General features: G+C 55.0%; 1 protein-coding gene across 6 annotated transcripts in view; it reads right to left on the minus strand.

The window, feature by feature from the left end:
- The window catches only part of SH3PXD2A (SH3 and PX domains 2A), a 255534-nt gene that overhangs the window by 55912 nt on the left and 182624 nt on the right, over positions 1–16998 (minus strand). For 3 of the 6 annotated variants that reach the window (XM_015103404.4, XM_027960560.3, XM_060404715.1), the window contains 2 exons: positions 12890–12934; positions 6225–6356 (listed from right to left, as the gene is read on the minus strand). In XM_015103404.4, the coding sequence (XP_014958890.2) occupies positions 6225–6356; positions 12890–12934 (177 nt within the window). Of the gene's footprint in view, positions 1–6224; positions 6357–9954; positions 10068–12889; positions 12935–16998 lie in introns of those variants that run through there. The other 3 variants (XM_027960561.3, XM_042238536.2, XM_060404716.1) reach the window with 2 other exon arrangements.

The following is a 16998-nucleotide window of genomic DNA, read 5'->3' on the forward strand; positions in this document are numbered from 1 at the left end:
TCAATCCTTCCAAAGAAATCCCAGGGCTGATCTCCTTCAGAATGGACTGGTTGGATCTCCTTGCAGTCCAAGGGACTCTCAAGAGTCTTCTCCAACACCACAGTTCAAAAGCATCAATTCTTCGGCGCTCAGCCTTCTTCACAGCCCAACTCTCACATCCATAACATGACCACTGGGAAAACCATAGCCTTGACTAGATGGACCTTTGTTGGCAAAGTAATGTCTCTGCTTTTGAATATGCTAGCTAGGTTGGTCCTAACTTTTCTTCCAAGGAGTAAGCTCACCACTAGTAAGTCCTAAATCAAGAACCAAATCAAGATTAAAACCAGGCTTATCTAAGTTGAACCCATACTTTCCATTGCTAGGCTATCGTGCAATCTTATTCTCAGAACCATCTCCAGCCAGGGTGACTAAAGCCAGGCTGAGGGGCCCCAGATTGGATTAGAATGCTCACTTCTGTTCCTGTCTGATGCTCGATGGCCCTTTGCCTTCCAGCCAGCTTTATGAAGTGGGCAACAACTGCCTCCCAGAGACAGCCTTGGGGCAGCATGGACTTTGGAATCGCTGATCAGGCTGACATAGCAGAAACATGCATGTGTTGTACTTAGGAAGAGAAGCGTGTCAGAGATCAAGGCTTTCTGTCAGCTGGGACAGGACCTCATGGCAGCCAGTTACCACAACCAAATATGGCTCACTCACCAGAACCAAACTCTTAAAAGGCTGCTGCACAGTTAAGAGTATTAGTTCACTTATCTGTAATGCAGACTGCAAGAAACCTGTCCTTCTAGAAACAGCCTATCCTATCTTTATTTGGACATCTTTTCAAGAGCAGATTGGCAATATGAATTACTAATCAGCTGGCTCCTTAGTAAGCACAGAGTCTAACTAAAAGACATAGAGGATATATAGAAGAAGTCCATTTAAGACATCAGAAAGTCTGCAGAAGTAGCCCAATCTCACAATACAGTCCACTCATTAAGTACCCAGCATGCTCGCATCAGAGTTTAAACTCCATAAAGGCAGGAACTGTATGGGTATACACGTAACCAGCATAGAGCCTGGGACACAAGAGGTATTCAAGAACTGTGAAATAAATGGATAAGTGAAGAGTATATACAGTGTATGTCTCACTTACAAAAAGCCTATGTAGAACCAGTTATAACAGTGTTCATGAAGAAATATCTAAAGAACAGAACAGGTACATCTTCAGTGTTAAGAAGATTCCAACTCACAAAATATATGGCTGAAGAATGCATCATTTTTGACAAAAAATAATCATTAGGACATACAAATATGAGAGGAAAGCTTATTAGTTTGGCTTATTGATAAAGATATTTGTCAAATAATAAATGGTTACATTTCATGGGAGAAAAAAAAAAAAAACCCATGTAGTATGTATCACTGTTCTCTTATACTCAGGAGGAAATGAATTCCTGCTTATATCACACCGTTAGGGTAGCATTAGATTTAAACTTAACATTCAGACTCCTGGTTTTTCGCTCTCTCTAATACACACAACCATTAAATAAGTAAAATAGATGCAGCTAACATGTTTTCAGATAATTTACCTCCCTATATCTCTTTTCTTTAAAACATGTACTCCAAGCCACTGATAAAGAGGTTGGAAAGGCAGCCATGTTTATACCCTATGACATTTCTCCTGGACACAGCTGACTGGCCCAGAGTTGGGCACTTGATCCAAAGTCTGCCAATCCATTGGCTGGCCAGGAACCAATCAGATTCAAACTTCAAAGTTTGAGCCTGTAGAACCAGAGACCATCCTCAGTTGATGTCTATTATCTTGACTGAAAAATCTGGTCCTGACAAGGGAACATCAGGTGAATGGGCCACTGTAACGAGTGAACAGGAAGAGAAGGAAGCCGGGTCTGCAGTTAGGAGATCACAGCTGGGCTTTCAATCCACCTGGTACCCAAGAGAGGGAGAAGGGTAGCTACTTTGGCTCCTGCCAGCCTTCTGGTTCCCAGTCCTTGTGAGCCTGGGGTGTCCTTCCCATCCTTGGGTTCTGGTGAGATTTTCCCGAATCCTTTCAGTAAACTCTTGAGTAAGTCTGAGTGGGTGTCTGTCCTCTGCTCACTACTCAATTGGGACTAAAGCATCTGGAGGGGACTGAAGATTCTCAAACTCCCCCAGGCTTAGTTTTCTCACCTATACAATGTCTCACCTGTATGGACCAGGAGCTCAAAATTTGAGTGAGAAAATTTCTTGCCAATACAATACTTTTACCTTAGTCCTATAGCTACACGCCTCCAAGGAAGTATTGTATAATATCTCCCAAGGTTATCACACTAGTGCCAGGAAAGAAGCAAAGACTCAGGGTAGGAAAGCTGGATCAGGAAAAAAACATGAGCATCTGCTGACTCATATCCCCACATCCCCTGGCTGGCTCCTAGTCCTGAGAGAAGGAAACCATCCTGGAAAGTTGGAGGCAGCTTTGCTTAACACAGAAACCAGAGCAACTGCCATCAAGATTCTGCCAGAAGTCAGACCAGATTTTGCCTGCTGGAAGGTAAAGCCAATGTGGTCTTTGAGGCGTAAGACTGTCCTACAAAGGCAGCATCTCAGGCACTGCTGTTTATGTCAAGGGTGGAGGGCTTTTCAAGGATAAGACAAAAATGGCTGGCAAATCTAATGAAACTGCTGAGTCTTTCTGCTATATTTGTCCCTGTAGATCAGTGGAGAAAGAGAGTCCTTTTCTGGCTGGGCCCCAGGCCCACTGTTAATCAAAAAATTTTCCCTGAAGCCACTCAAGTCCCACCACTGTGGGCGTCTTTGACATCTATCCACTTGCATTCCCCAGAATATGCTTGTCTTTGGTGTTGGGAATTCACCACCCTTCTCAGATCCTCTTAGCTGTGACTTATCCCCAAGCTCCAACTGACAATTAACAACAAGAATTCCCACTGCCAATGAGCACCACGCTGGAAGGAGGCACACAGAGCCATTCCCCTGCAACAATGCTCCAGGGAGCCCTGTCATCATCTCAGCCAGGCCATGTCTGTCCTTGACCTGCAGCATCGCCAACTCAGTGATGATCCCTCCTGGGATCAGCCCATTCTCACCCTCCCCCCACTTCCTCTGGAGAAGGGAGAGATCTCAGCTGTTGGGACTTTAGGAAAATGACTTAACCTCTTAACCTGTTACTTCAGACACAAAGGGCTTAAAGTGCCTTCTACCACACAGGGTTGTTCCATGAATCCAGTAAGATGATGCATGTGAAGTGCATGGCCTGACCTGTGTTTACTATTTACTGACTCTGAAATGCCTTCCAGACACATCTCTCTTTAGATGAATGAGATTACAGAGTATGGGCACAACCACACATCCAAAATCCCCTGGAGGCTGTGGTCCCTTCCAGAGGGTTCTGACGAGTGAGCAGAGACAGAGACGGCTGGGTTCCTCTGCAGACACCCTATTCAAGGAGCTTTCAGCCAAGTAAGAAAGGGATACAGGAAGAGTCCTGGCTCCCAGAGGGCAAGGCCAGCCCCCAGGGGGCAGGGTGGTGCTAACTGGAGCTGCTGCCCCAACAATTTGAGTGGAAATGCCTCACGACGCCCACCAGTCCTAAGGTCAAAGGCGGCACAATTGACTCTTTGTCCCGGAGTTCAAAAGCCTCACCACTCCTTCCAAAGCCAGTTTACAGGATGCACAACACATCGCCCCTCCCCCACCGTCAGCCATCCAACTCCTTGAACTGGGAAACCACTCTCCCGAGGATGTGCAGTTGGCCCTCCACCTTTCTCCTCTTCACCCACTCAGTCTCTCCGGTTAAGCTGGTTTTACCCTGCAGGAGGGCTCCTTGTTTCGGAAGGCAACAGACAGTGTGGCTTTGTGTGGTGGACACAGCACTCCAAGGTCCTTGCATTCACCAAGAGGAGAGACATGAAGTCTAGGGAAGTGGGAAGGCCAAGTTCCGGGAGGCTCTGTCTACCTGACACCCAGGGCCCTGTGGCATCTCCCAGCTGTGAAACAGGCTTGGGGAGGTCATCTGCTCCAGGCCCTGTTTCTGAGCACCCACTCCAGGCCCTGTTTCTGAGCACCCACGAGGCTGTCTCCATTTCACAGAAGGGGCAGCAGAGGCCCAGAGGGAGGAAGGAACCCAAAGTCACCCTGCAGGTGGGTGGTGGGCAGAATTGCACTTCTAGGGAGGGCAGCTCCCTCAGAGGGTCAGAGCGCCGACTGGGCTGCTCTGGGGAGTCAGGCTGCCTGAGCCCCTCAGACAGCCATCGGGGACTAGAGGAGTCCCTTGTAGGTTTGCTGCAGAAGCCCCACTTTGTTAAGGAGCTCCCTCCTCCACTCCCAGGCAGGGTACTGGATGTCGGGTGACAGGGCAAAGGGAACCAAGGAGTCTGATAACAGGCTGACTGCCTTTAGTGGGTGGCGGGGGGGGGGGGGGTCTCCTCTGCAGCCATCCTGGCCAGCGGCTGGTACCCAGGGACATGGGGGCTCACTGCTCCCCATATAGACATAGAGCTACACTGGTGCCACGAGGCAAGAGGGTCCCTAAGCCAGAAATCTATTTCTGAGCAGCCCTGACTTTATATGGAAAAGCCGACACACCTTCCTTTGGGCCACACCCCCAAACAAACATCTCTCTACCTCCTCAGTGGGTGTCTCCAATCCCACCAGCAGAGAGCCCTTTCTCTGGGTCTTGAGGTGCCTAGGGTTCCCGAGCCGGCCCCTCAGACATGCAGCTTCTGTGGGGTGGGGAGGTGGGGCTGGTACTGTGACAAAGGCCGAAAGCCACGCCATGCAGGAAGGGGACCAGTGTGGGCACCTGCGGTGAAGGGCCCAGGCCTTACCGTGGGGACAGTTGGGTGGGGACAACGGCTGCCAACCACGGCGGTGATGACTCCAGACACAATGGCAGAGCCTGACCTCTTGGAGGGGAACAAGCTCTGAAGATTCCACACGGGGAGGGCCATGAGTCAGGTCTATGTTGGCGTCATAGCCCTGTTCTTAGCACAGTCCCCAAGCCTCCTGCATCAGGAGCCTAACCTCACCTGCCCCAGGAGGCCTGCTGGGATTTCCTCAGTATCTTTACTGCTACTTCACTACCTGCTGCTCTTAGGCACATGAACCAGGGGCCCAAGAACATTCCTGTTCTGTTTTTGACTTCAGGTGTCTCACTTCCCTCAGTTTTTCTGTGCCTCAGTTTTTCTCTCTATATAGTGGGCACAGACGTCCTTTGGCCCGTCTTCCTGTCGGAGCTTAAAACACTGGGAAGAATAGAGTGGAACAGGGAAAGAAGAGCAGGCCCCTCCTCTCTGGGAGTGTCCTCCAAACACAACTCAGAGAGGTTCCAACACAAGCACGGCACGGGGGCCTTCCCCCACAGCAAACCGAAACCAAAACAGAACACCCCAGGAACCAACTCAAGTGCCAGCAGGTCACCAGCAAACTGACGATGGGTGTCCTGGGCCAGAGTTTACCCCGGGCCCTGCAGGGCGTCACACAGGCCTGCACCTCAGACTGATGGACTCAGGCCCTCCTCACTCCCCCTGAGAGACTCCTGCTGGTGAGGCACTGAGGCCCACTCGGTGAAAACCCGGGAATCGGCATCCCCCCGGACAGCCAATCTGCCTGGCCCAGACGGGACAAAGCCTCAGTTCTCAATGACAGGGCGGCTGCTGTGGGACCCTCCCTGGCCCCAGGACCTGACTTCATCCCCCTGTCTGGGCCCACTTCCCAGCTCAGCAGGGGGCAGTCAGCTCAGACACCAGCCAACCTTCAGAGGCCTGGCCTTTCCTCAGACAACCTGCCTGAGGACCCTGGACCCCACAGTGACGTCATGGCCTGCCTGTCCCACCAGCCAGCCAGGTTCTCCCACCCCTGCCTCGTCCCCAGCCTGGAATATGGGCCCAAGGGAAAAGATGCTGTAGGATGCCCCCGAGCTGGGCACTGTCTGCCCCTTGGCCTTGGAGGGCACAGGGTCCCTGCACACGGGCTGGACAGTGGTGCCCGTGCTGCCACCCTGGCCTTGCATTAACACAAGCCAGTTAATTACCCCGAGCGCTGGAGACATTCTTCCACCACCAGGCAAACTGCTGGCCTGCAGCCCAAACCAACAGGGGAAACTTCAGCCTCCTCAGCCCTCTCCCCGCCAGATGGAAATAACGTATAGCTGCAGAGGTGGGGGAGGAGGAGGGGAACAAAACCCAGCCGGGTTCCCGGTCTCCGGGCTGGCCAGCCAGCCGGGCACTCACCGCTCTCGTTCTTCTCGATGACATCTACCACCTCCCCGGCCTGGAGGCTCAGCTCCGAGTTCTCCTGCTTCTTATAGTTGGACACCACCACGTACTGTTCCAGGATCATGGGTTCGGCGTTGGTGTCGGCACCTGGCGAGGGCAGAAAGCACGCGGTGAGCCAGCGGCCGGCCATGGCCCCGCGGCCGGGGCGCCCCCTGTCCATCGGCCTCGGGGGAGGCTGCTCGGTCGCCAGCGCCGCTTGGAGAGGCTGCCCGCAGCCAGGGCTCGCAGCTCGCCGGGCCCCAAGGACAGGCCATATAGCAGGACCCCACACCGGCCCGCTGCGCCGCGGGGACCGGGGGACATGGGGAGCCAGGGGGCAGCGGAGGGGGCGGGGAGCAGGGAGAGACAGGCAGAGATGAGACAGAGGCGGAGGGGACGCAGAGGGAGAAAGCCCGTGGCTGCAAGGAACTAATCACGGTCCAGCACAAGGCGGAGGGAGTCGGAGGAGAGGCCCGGGGTGGACGTGGTCTCTCCAGACCCCTCGGCCACAGGGGTGCGAGGGGAGGGCCGCGGGCAGGCGGGCTGGCGGCCCATGGGGGCTGATTCTGGAGTAGAGGAAAGAGGAAAGGCCAGGCGAGGAGGAGGGCTCGGGGCCTCTCCCCAACTCCTGTAAACCCAGAGAAAGAGAGTCAGCAGTCCTCCCCTCGGGAGGGAGAGGGAGAGAGCGGGAGAGGACGGCTCCACGGCCGGGCCCAGGCGAGAAGTCAAGAGGGTTTGAGGCCGCCAATCACTGGGGTTTACTCGCAGCCCTTAAATAGAAACACATGAGACCCATCGAATGAGGAGCCGGGGGTGGAGGCAGGGGAGGGGGAGGAGGGCCGAGACTGTTTACTTGAAACCCAAGAAGAAAGTCCCAGCGCCAGCGCCGCCGCTGGAGAGCCCAGCCCGCCCCCCGCCAACTTTTCCTCAAGTTCGGCTCCACTCTTGCCCCTCGGGCTCACCAAGGCGCGGCCACCGAGCCCACGGGCCTGGCGCCCAGGGACTGGCTTCAGGCTGTCGCCTCCAGCCCCGCTTCCCGTCGGGGCATCGTCTGGCCTGGCTGCCGCCCTCCAGCCACATGGAGACCGACGCAGCGTCCCTCTGCTTTTAAGCTCTGCTGGGGCTTGTGGTCAGGCTCCCGGAAGCCTCCCGCCGCCCTCTCCTGGCAGTTTCAGGAGCTTGAGGGGTCAGAAGGTGGGGCTCAGGGGGAGGAGGGCAGCAGGCCGGAGGTGCCTTGGAGCGAGCAGCAGCTCACTGGACTGGTAGGCACTGGACCAGTGCAACAGGCATTAAGCAAACACCGGGCTGGAAGGTGGACAGACCCCGTGCATCCCAGCTTACTGGCTGTATGGCATTGAATGTCCAGCTAAAACCTCTCTGCACCTCACTGTCATCATCACTAGGGTGGAGTGGGGAGGAACTAAGCACCTAAGACGACACGTGACCGGCTAGGAGCTGAAAGGATCCAAGAACCAGAGACCCACTGGTCACCTCCTACAGGAAGCTTTCCCCGACCCCTCCCCTCTGATCTCCCTCGAAAAGGGAACTCCTAGTATATGTCTTAAACTACGTGTCTACTGCCCCACACATCTACCAATCTCCTGAAAAGCTGGGGGCTTCACACCACCAGCCTGGCTATAGAAATGGCTGAGAGGGTCCTCGGGCTCCACACGGCCCCCTTGGTGCTTCAGCCTGCAGTTACATTCCCCACATGCCTGAGTCTAACTTGGCAAATGTTCTATGCCAGGCACGTACCCTGTTGCATTTTTATCCTCACAACAATCTTATTACCTTCCCATTTCACAAAGGACACCTCAGAGACCCAGAGCAGAGGCTTGAGCCAGCCCACACAGCCTTCATGGAGAGAACCAAATTCACTCCGTGTTTTAAGTTCAAGCCTGTCTTTTTCTGTTACAGAACTGCTCCTGATTTGTTTCCAGACATCCCATTCTCCTCAAAACGAACCTCAACTTGATGCCATAAAATTTGGGGAGCTTCTTAAAAACACGGATGCCCGAGCCCCGTCCCCAGAGAAGCTGATTTAATTGGTCTCAGCTAGTTTTTTTAAGACCCCTGCCCTACAACCTGTGGTTCTCACACAGAGCCAGGGTGAGGAACACTGCTTAGAGCTCTGGGTCTTTCCCTCTGAGAGGCTCCATCCAACCGAGGGCAGCGGGCGATGTTGGGGAAAGAAATCCACCCCCCCTGCCAGTTTTCTCCCCTGAGGTGAGGACCCTGCTGCCCCTGCTCAGCCCTTTGGAGAAGCAGGAGGGACCCTGTCCCAGCTGAGGCCTGCCACATGGCTATGCACACGCACTACCCCAGGCCCCTCCAAAGCCAGGATTGGGTTTCAGGCCGAAATGCAACCAACAGCTGGGCAGCAGGGCCGGCCTGGCTCTGCACTCAGATGGGGCCAGCCTCTGTGCCTGCCCCTGCCAACCAGCCGGACAGAGGCAGCGCTGGGCACGGGGCTGGCAGAGACCACTTTCCACTGTGTCCCCAGAGGGGAGGGGGGTTGCTGGCAGGGCACCCCACACAAAAAGGGCCAGTCCCCAGCCTGTGGGACACAGAGGCTCCCTTGCCAGTTTGTGGGAGAGGAAAACTCAAGGTACAAAGAGAAGATGGGAGTTCTCCAGCTGGTTAGAGAGCTCCAAAGCCCCAAGAGCCCAGATGATGCTGACCATCAACAGGAAGCCTTCCTTAGTGCCCACTCGGGATGCCCACCTAGCAGAGATCACATTGCTGTCTCAGCGGAGCCTCAGAAGGACCCAAGAGTAGGCGCGTGTTAGCGTCCTGTTTCACACACAGGCAGACTAGGGCTCATGAGGCAATTTTCTCAAGGTCACACAGCTGGGATCGAACCCCTGGGCCCACCTGACACCACTGCTCATGTCCTGCCTTCTGCCCTGCATGTGCCACTGCTCCTGAGGAGGGCCTCTGCCTCATCCAACCCCAACACGCTCGGCAAATAGTGCTTACTGAATTTGAGTAAACTCACGGGAGAGAGTGAAGGACAGGGAAGCTTGGTGTGCTGCAGTTCATGGGGTCACAAAGAGTCAGACATGACTTAGAGAACAACAACAATGGAGACTGGAGTGCGGGTTTCTTCTCCACTGCGGTGCCTACTGACCAGACCCACAGTGCCCACTGTGGGTAGGGACTCTGTAACTGTTGGGGGAAATGAGTGAATGAATGAGCAGATGGATGAACAAGGTGATTTAACAGCTTGCTTTGAGCCAATACAGATACACCAAGCAGGGCCTCACCTCCAAAATTTGGAGAAACTACAAATTCTGGAAGGCAGAAAAGGGAAGATGGGGAAACAGAGGCTGGGAGAAGTGAGGAGTCATGGGTTTGAGGCCAAAAGCTGTTTGAGAGGGTAAGCAGGGTGCCGGGGAATGGAGAGACTCACTTTAATCCAAGCCAAGGAAATCTGAGGCTAGCTTTCAAAGAGGGGAAAACATCCACACGCTGCTCCCACCTCCACCCCACCCCTTGGAAAACTGGCCTGAGCTTTCTGAAGACTTGACACTCTGGCACACAGGTAGAAAAGTTAAGAAAATGTTCTCCAGGCATTTCAGAGCACTGAAGACAGGCAGTGGCCCGCAGGTTAGGGGACAAACAGATGAACACACAGACAGACACTCTGTCTTCCTGGCTGGCCCCCCACCCTCACCCCCCCAGCACACGCAAGCCCCCTGCTCACTCTCTCTGGCATCTGCCTCTTAGGGTGTTGCCTCTTAGGGCTGCCCGGGCGGGTGTGAGCTGGGAGCAGGTATCCGGATGAGAAACCACTCGGCAGGCGGGCCTCTGGGTGATGTCATCCTACAGAGGCCGCTCTGGATCGCCTCCCAGCCCAGGCCTGGAAAATCGGGGGCTGAGGGAGTCAGCCCGAGGGAGGGGGAGATGCAGTGGAGGGAGCCTCCTGTCTTCAGATAGGAAGAGTTTGGCGGAGGCATGGAGAAGGGGAGTACTCCTTTTAGAGAAAAGGGCCCCTCCCAGATTGGAAGGGGACTTTTCGCCAGCGTCTCCTCCTCCATCTCATTTTCGTGCCTTTCTCAGAGCCCCTGGCTGGATCTGCTGAGGCTCTGGCAGTTCCCCAGAGCCTTGCCCCATGCCTGCCTCACACCTGCATTCCTTCCGCTGCCACCTGGAGGGACCGCTGGCTCCTGCCTGATTTGGCTGCCGACTTTCAGACTTTTACACGAGGCTTTTGCCAAATCAGGCTCCCACACCTTCAGTGGGTCCCTGCTGACAAAAGAAGAAACGCTACATTCAAGCTCAGTCTTTTCTTGACAGCCTGAGTTCCCCAAGTTCCCTGACACACGACTCCTCTGACCCAGGCAACAGTCAACACACCACACTCTTCCAGGCAGGTTCTTACATCCAAGCCTCTGCTCCAGCTATGCCCCTTGCCTGGAATGCCTTCCCCTTTACCAACCCCAATTCTGCCTGACCCTCCAGCAGCCCCCCACTCACTCAGCCATAGTGCTTGCACTGGATTTTCTTGTGGGGCACTGCTCCCCAACTAGGCCACGTGGTTTAGACAAGAGTGGCCCTGATGTGGATAGACAGACACCCCAGGACTGGGGCCGTGGGACACGGCACTGGACACAGTAATTGCCTGAGAGTCATGATGCAGAGGCACCCAGCTGGAGTCTGAGGGTCTGGTCCTGATTTGTCCTTATTGTTAACAACTCTGTGACCTTGCAGAGGACACTTAACCTCTCTGAGCTTTAGCTTCCTTATCCATAAACAGGAACAACAACAGTACCTACTCCGTGGGGTTGTTCTGAGCATGGTATGAAGTGACAGGGTTAATACCCTATGTAAACTGTAGACGGTGTTTATAAAGCAAACAGGAAATGGGAGATTTGGGGAGGAAAGGAAGGGCTTAGGTTCTTCTGAAGACTCAAAACCAGCAGGTAGGTTAAGGCAAGGGCCACAGGCGCCAGGTGAAGTTGCCATGGCTCTGCCCCTTCTCATGCCTTTCTCAGACCTCACCTCCTGGCAGGCAGTGGGCATCTGCCAGCTGGGCCAACGCATGGGTGGGTGCCCACCTAAGCAGCTCAAGGCCCCTTATCTACAAGTGTCCCCAGCATCAGCCCCTTACCTCTGAATTTCCTGTTTCACTGAGCTTGCCAACATTCCAGATGGGGAAACCAAGGCCAGCCCAGAAAGACCTGGCGACTCGCCCAAGACTCCGGCCCTGGACCCCCAGTCTGGCTGGTTTCTCCTGGCCCATGTGGCCTCCCCTCAGCCTCTCTCTCCAAACAGCTGGGCTCATCCTGAGAAGCCAAGCCCTACAGTGGCCCCACGCCCCACTCCCCACACTGTCCATGACCCCCCAAACCCTGGGCGTCCCACCAAGGTCCCTTCGGTCCCTCACAACGGATTCTTCCCAGGCCGGCCTCCGCCTGCTGGCCTCTCCATAGGCCCTCGGGCAGCCAGGCCATACGTTTGGTGAATAAAATGTATTGTTGTGGGCCAAGTGGGCTCTGGCTCACTGGCTCAGGAGAGGGGAAAGAGGGCCGGGAGCCCAGTGATTAGCTCAGGCCGAGGCCCTTGTCACAGGCAACACCAGAAGGATGGCCGTGAGGGGCCTGGGACAGGCAAGGGGTCCCCCGCCCCCACCAGTATGTTCACTTCCCCTTTCCAGCCTACAGCTGTGTGAGGATGGGGCTGGTCCAGCCCCTTCCCCTCGACCTCTGACCTTTCTGTTTTGGGCCCCAAACCCAAGCCTCATCTCTGCTCTCAGGTTTGGGCTAGGAAGGAGGGCCAGGTGGCACTCACAGAAATGGAGAGGCTTCTAGAAGACCTTTCTGGAAATCCCCATCCCCACCTGACACCACCCCCATCTCACAGCTTAGAACATTGCTCTCTAGGGTTTTCTGCCATCGTCCAGTAAGACCAAGGCAAAAAGCAAGCCTCTGACCCTGGGCCCAGCCCCACCTGGACACAGGGCACAAGCCCAAGTCCCTGAGGGCCATCAGTGGCCAGGCAGCCCCAGGTTTGGAAGGTCCCCGAGACCAGAGGCAGGTCCAAACTCTGGATCCCTGGGGCACAGGGGCTGTGACTTCATCACAGTTACAGGACTCCCCACACCCCTCACCGGCCACTGCCTCAGCTGGGGTGTGGGGACTCCAGCTCTCTGCCTGGGGTTAACAGCCTGGAGGGAGGCTCATCACCTTCAGCTGGCCCACCTCACATGGGTGGATGGGGATGGCAGTCTCAGTACCGCCTGGATACTTTCTGTGTGCCAGCTCCGAGGAGATGCTGCTGAATCTGCTTAGGGCGGCTGGAGAGGTTACGTAACCCGAGACCAGGACGCGGCAGAGCCGGGATGTAAACCCACACATTCCGGGTCCAGGGAGCATCTGCTTCCACACTGTGCTGTGTGGTCATCACCCCTCAAAGGGCTCCAAGGCCGGATCTGGAACCTAAAAAAGGGTCGACGGGAAGGCAGAGAAGGCCAGCGGGAGGGACAAGAGCGGGCTGAGGAGACTCCAGCATGCTGACAAAGAGCTGCTACACATCACAAGGAAGCAGGCAGAACGCAGCCGGCGGGCACCGGCTCCCACGCCCACACGCGGGGACACACATGTTCACATGCATGCGCTCACATGCACACCGGGCGGTACCTGTCACGTCCTTCTTGGGAGACTCAGCCCAGCTGGAGAGCCACACTTCCGAGTCCCCCCCGAGAGCAAGCAGCAGCAGGAGAGGAGAGAATCAGAGGAGGAGAGAGAACCGTTAGGCAGGCAGGAGGTCCACCGGCGAGTGGTTGCAGGCGCCGCATTGGGCCAGCGGCGGAAGGCGGGGGAGGGGAGGGGAGTGATTTCCTGGCCCTGGGACGGCTGCTGGGCGTGGGCCGGAGTGATTACAGAGGCGCTGGGACGCTGCTGGCCAGGACGGGGATAATGAGGTGTCTGCAAAACGCAGGAATCCTCTGGAGCACAGAGAATCCTCCACAATCCCGGCCTGGAATAGGGCCCGCGGGTTATCACTGCCCCGGAGAAGGCAGCCTGGACCTTCCTCTCTAGCCACGTGGGTGGCTGGCCCCACAGGGCCTGGTGGCTCCAAGGATCCTCACCAGGCCAGCAGGCTCGGCAGGCTGGGCCTGGAGCTTTAGCCATCAGGGCTGGAGAGCCCAAGGCCAGCCTCCAGCCTCTAGGCACCACACTGCTGGGCCTCCATGTCTTGTCCAGCCCTTGCCCAAGCCCTGGTGGTTTAGATGGTAAAGAATCTGCCTGCAATGCAGGAGACCCGGATTCGATCCCTGGGCCAGGAAGATCCCTTGGAGTAGGAAATGGCAACCCACTCCAGTATGCTTGCCTGGAGAATTCTGTGGACAGAGGAGCCTGGCGGGCTACAGTCCACGGGGCCGAAAAGAGTCGGACACGATTGAGCGACTGACACTTTCTTTCACTTTAGAAGACAGGCCCTGGCAGAATGGAAGGAAGCTTCATTTTAAAAAGTCCCAACTGCCCCACCCCCAACTCTAACACAGAAGAATGGGGCCCTTTAGAAACCAGAAAAAATGAGGGCTCTCGACAGGCTCAGACAGTCATGTGGGATCTGGGCCTCAGTTTCCTCATCTGTCAGATGAGGTTAAAAGTCATCCTCCTGCCAAGAGGAACAAAATCAAAGCATCTAAAATAACCGAAGATCATGAGATGTGAAACAGTAACACTATGAGAAAAAAAGCTCCTAGCCTAATCAATGGTGTGAACATTTCTAGACTATCACAGGGTCAGCGCATCACGATAACAGTTTACCTATAGGGTAAAGTGGCTTGTTTACACTCGAGAGTCCTTGAGCTGGGTATGCCTCATTTTACACGGGTTGAATCTGAGCTCAGACAAGGGAAGGAACTGGCCTAAGTTCCAATGAGGCCACAGTAGTAGAGCAGAAATGGAACCAGGTCTGGGACACCCCAGCTGGTGCTTCCTCTACTGAACTGCTCACTGGTTCCAAGCAAGAATAGCATTGGACGCAGCGGCTGCAGTGGGAAGGAAACGTGGAGAAGCAAGTCTGAGAGGAAAAGCCTTGGACTGCTTGCCCAGCACCAGCCAGGACAGCAACCTGACAGACAGCCGTAACAGTCATCGCAGCAGTGACACGTATACAGCACTGACTGTGCACCAGGCACTGTGCCGAGCACTTTACATACGGTGACTCATCTATTTTTCACGCTAAACCTACAATAATAAGGAATTCCCTCCATTGTGCCAATGAAGAAAATGAACCAGAGAGGTTAAGTAACTTGGCCCAAGGTCACACAGCCAGTACAGTGTCCATCTCTTGTGGGGAAACCAGTTCAGGCTTCAGTTCGTAGCTATTCACCATTTAGAGCACCTGACTTTCCCTTGCTCAGCAAGCCACCTTCCAGTTGCGGGTGGGCTCCCCATGTAGACCTGGGAGCCCGGCCCTTCCAGAGTTCACTGTAAAACCAACAAAGTGGGACTCTACTGGGGAGGTCTGGGGAGGTCTCTAGAGTCTGTCTGAATTTAAATCTAGGCTTTGTGCCTTTGATAGAGTCACTTAACCTCTCTGAACCTCTTCCCTGGGCATATCCCATGAGCTTGGTTTGGTCAGCTTTTGGGGAGCAGGAAAGTCAGACTCCTGGAGCTATGAGGATGAGAACCAGATGGCAATAAGATACTAGATGCACCAAGATGCTGGCACCCAGAGTTGCCTACCAAAGAGCCTGGGTCAGCTGGAACTGGGGGGAGCGGGATGCTGGGGGAACTATACCCACAGACAAGCATCCTGCGGCCAGAGTCTCTTACTGGGCCTAGCAGCCAGAAGCTTCCTGGGATAGCAGGAACCCGGCTGGCCCAGCTTTCACACCCTGGTAGGGCCATGACAAGAAAGATACACTCCAAGGCAAGAGGCGTTCAACTGCTGTAGCTGAGTGGGTCTGAGTTTAGAACGTGGGGCTTCATTGTCTGGAGACAGATCTTGCTGGGCTATGACTTCTCGCCACTGTGCCCCAGATAAGGCCCAGAACGTGGGGCTTCATTGTCTGGAGCCAGATCTTGCTGGGCTATGACTTCTCGCCACTGTGCCCCAGATAAGGCCCAGTGGGCTGACACCCAGTAAGGCCACCCTCACCCCCTTGGGGCAAGCTAGTGCCAGGCCCCTCCCAGCGCCATCCAGCCCCACTCAGCCCTGGGGGAGCCAGCTAACAGGTTGCCCACACCTCTCTGCATCTCTGCTGGCTTCACTACTCTGTGCACTTTCCTTCGGGTTCTTCAGGAAGAAATGTTTGGGAAGTGCTAATGTCTGTCAGTGAGCCAACGAAATCATTTGGCCTGAGCCTGGTGAACCCAGGAAGACGTGTTCTGCTAAAACAGGTGGTCGACAGACTTTCTGCAAAGGGCCAGAGAGTCAGTATTTGACGCTTTGTGGGCCATGTGGTCTCTGTTGAGACGACTCACCTCTGATGTTACAACCTGTAGAGGAATGAGTGAGCCGTGTGCCAATAAAGCTTTATTTACAAAACCACATGGTGGGCTGGGCTTGGCCTGTGGGCAGTGATTTGCCAACTCCTAGGCTAGGAGACGTGAATCTGAGTGAACTCTAGGAGTTGGTTATGGACAGGGAGGCCTGGCGTGCTGTGATTCATGGGGTCGCAAAGAGTCAGACACAACTGAGTGACTGAACTGAACTGAACTGAGGCTAGGAGATAGGAAAAGGCAATGGCACCCCACTCCAGTACTCTTGCCTGGAAAATCGCATGGATGGAGGAGCCTGGTAGGCTGCAATCCATGGGGTTGTGAAGAGTCGGACACGACTGAACAACTTCACTTTTTACTTTCATGCACTGGAGAAGGAAATGGCAACCCACTTCAGTGTTCTTGCCTGGAGAATCCCAGGGATGGCGGAGCCTGGTGGGCCACTGTTTATGGGGTCGCACAGAGTTGGACACAACTGAAGCGACTTAGCAACAGCAGCAGCAGGCTAGGAGATGAGGTTGTCAGAGAAGGAGAGCTGTTCCAAACCCCCAGGAGACAGAAGTGGGTGCTGCTGTGGACTAAATACTCACAAGGCCTTTGCCGCTTGGTTGATCTTTCTTCAATCATCATCTTGAAGGGTCTGATGCCCTTCCAGGCCTCTGGGGCATGGGCATCTGGGCAGGCCAGGACCGGTGGACAGGAAGAGGTCCCTTGGCCTCTGGAAACAGAGCCCCCACGCCTAAACATGGAACAACCTGAGCTCGTGCCCACCCCCTCCCCCGTCAATAAGCAGGCCTTTCCTCTTTCCAAAGGAAAATGGGAAGCGGACCAGAAACAAGCGTGTCTTTAAAAAAAAAAAAAAAAAAGGTCTTTTAAAAACGTGATTTATTTCCCAGTCCCTGAGATCCACAGAATTAACCCAGTTCCGTGGCTCCCACCCCAAATCCCACCCCCGTTTGCAGTGCCTTCTCTCCAGCCCACCAGAGCAAGCCCTCTCCCAGGGTGGGAAGGATGCTCCCCTCTCCCACCTCATTACAATGAATGAGGAGGAGAGGCCCCTGGCTCGCAAACCTGGCCCCCCCAGCCAGGAGGCAGACATGGCTGCAGGCTCAAGGCTGGGAAAATGGCGAGATGAAGGGACAGGGTGAAGGAGCAAGAGGCAGGCACAGCCAAATGAGCAGCTGTGAGTGACACAAACCAACTGCTTCCTGTCCTCCCTGCCGTCTCCACCCCCCATCTCTGGTGACAGAACCAAGGGGCCTAAGAGCAGGGTCACGGGGCCTGGCGGA

This window comes from Ovis aries, chromosome 22, assembly GCF_016772045.2.
Source record: "Ovis aries strain OAR_USU_Benz2616 breed Rambouillet chromosome 22, ARS-UI_Ramb_v3.0, whole genome shotgun sequence".
Classification (NCBI taxonomy): domain Eukaryota; kingdom Metazoa; phylum Chordata; class Mammalia; order Artiodactyla; family Bovidae; genus Ovis; species Ovis aries.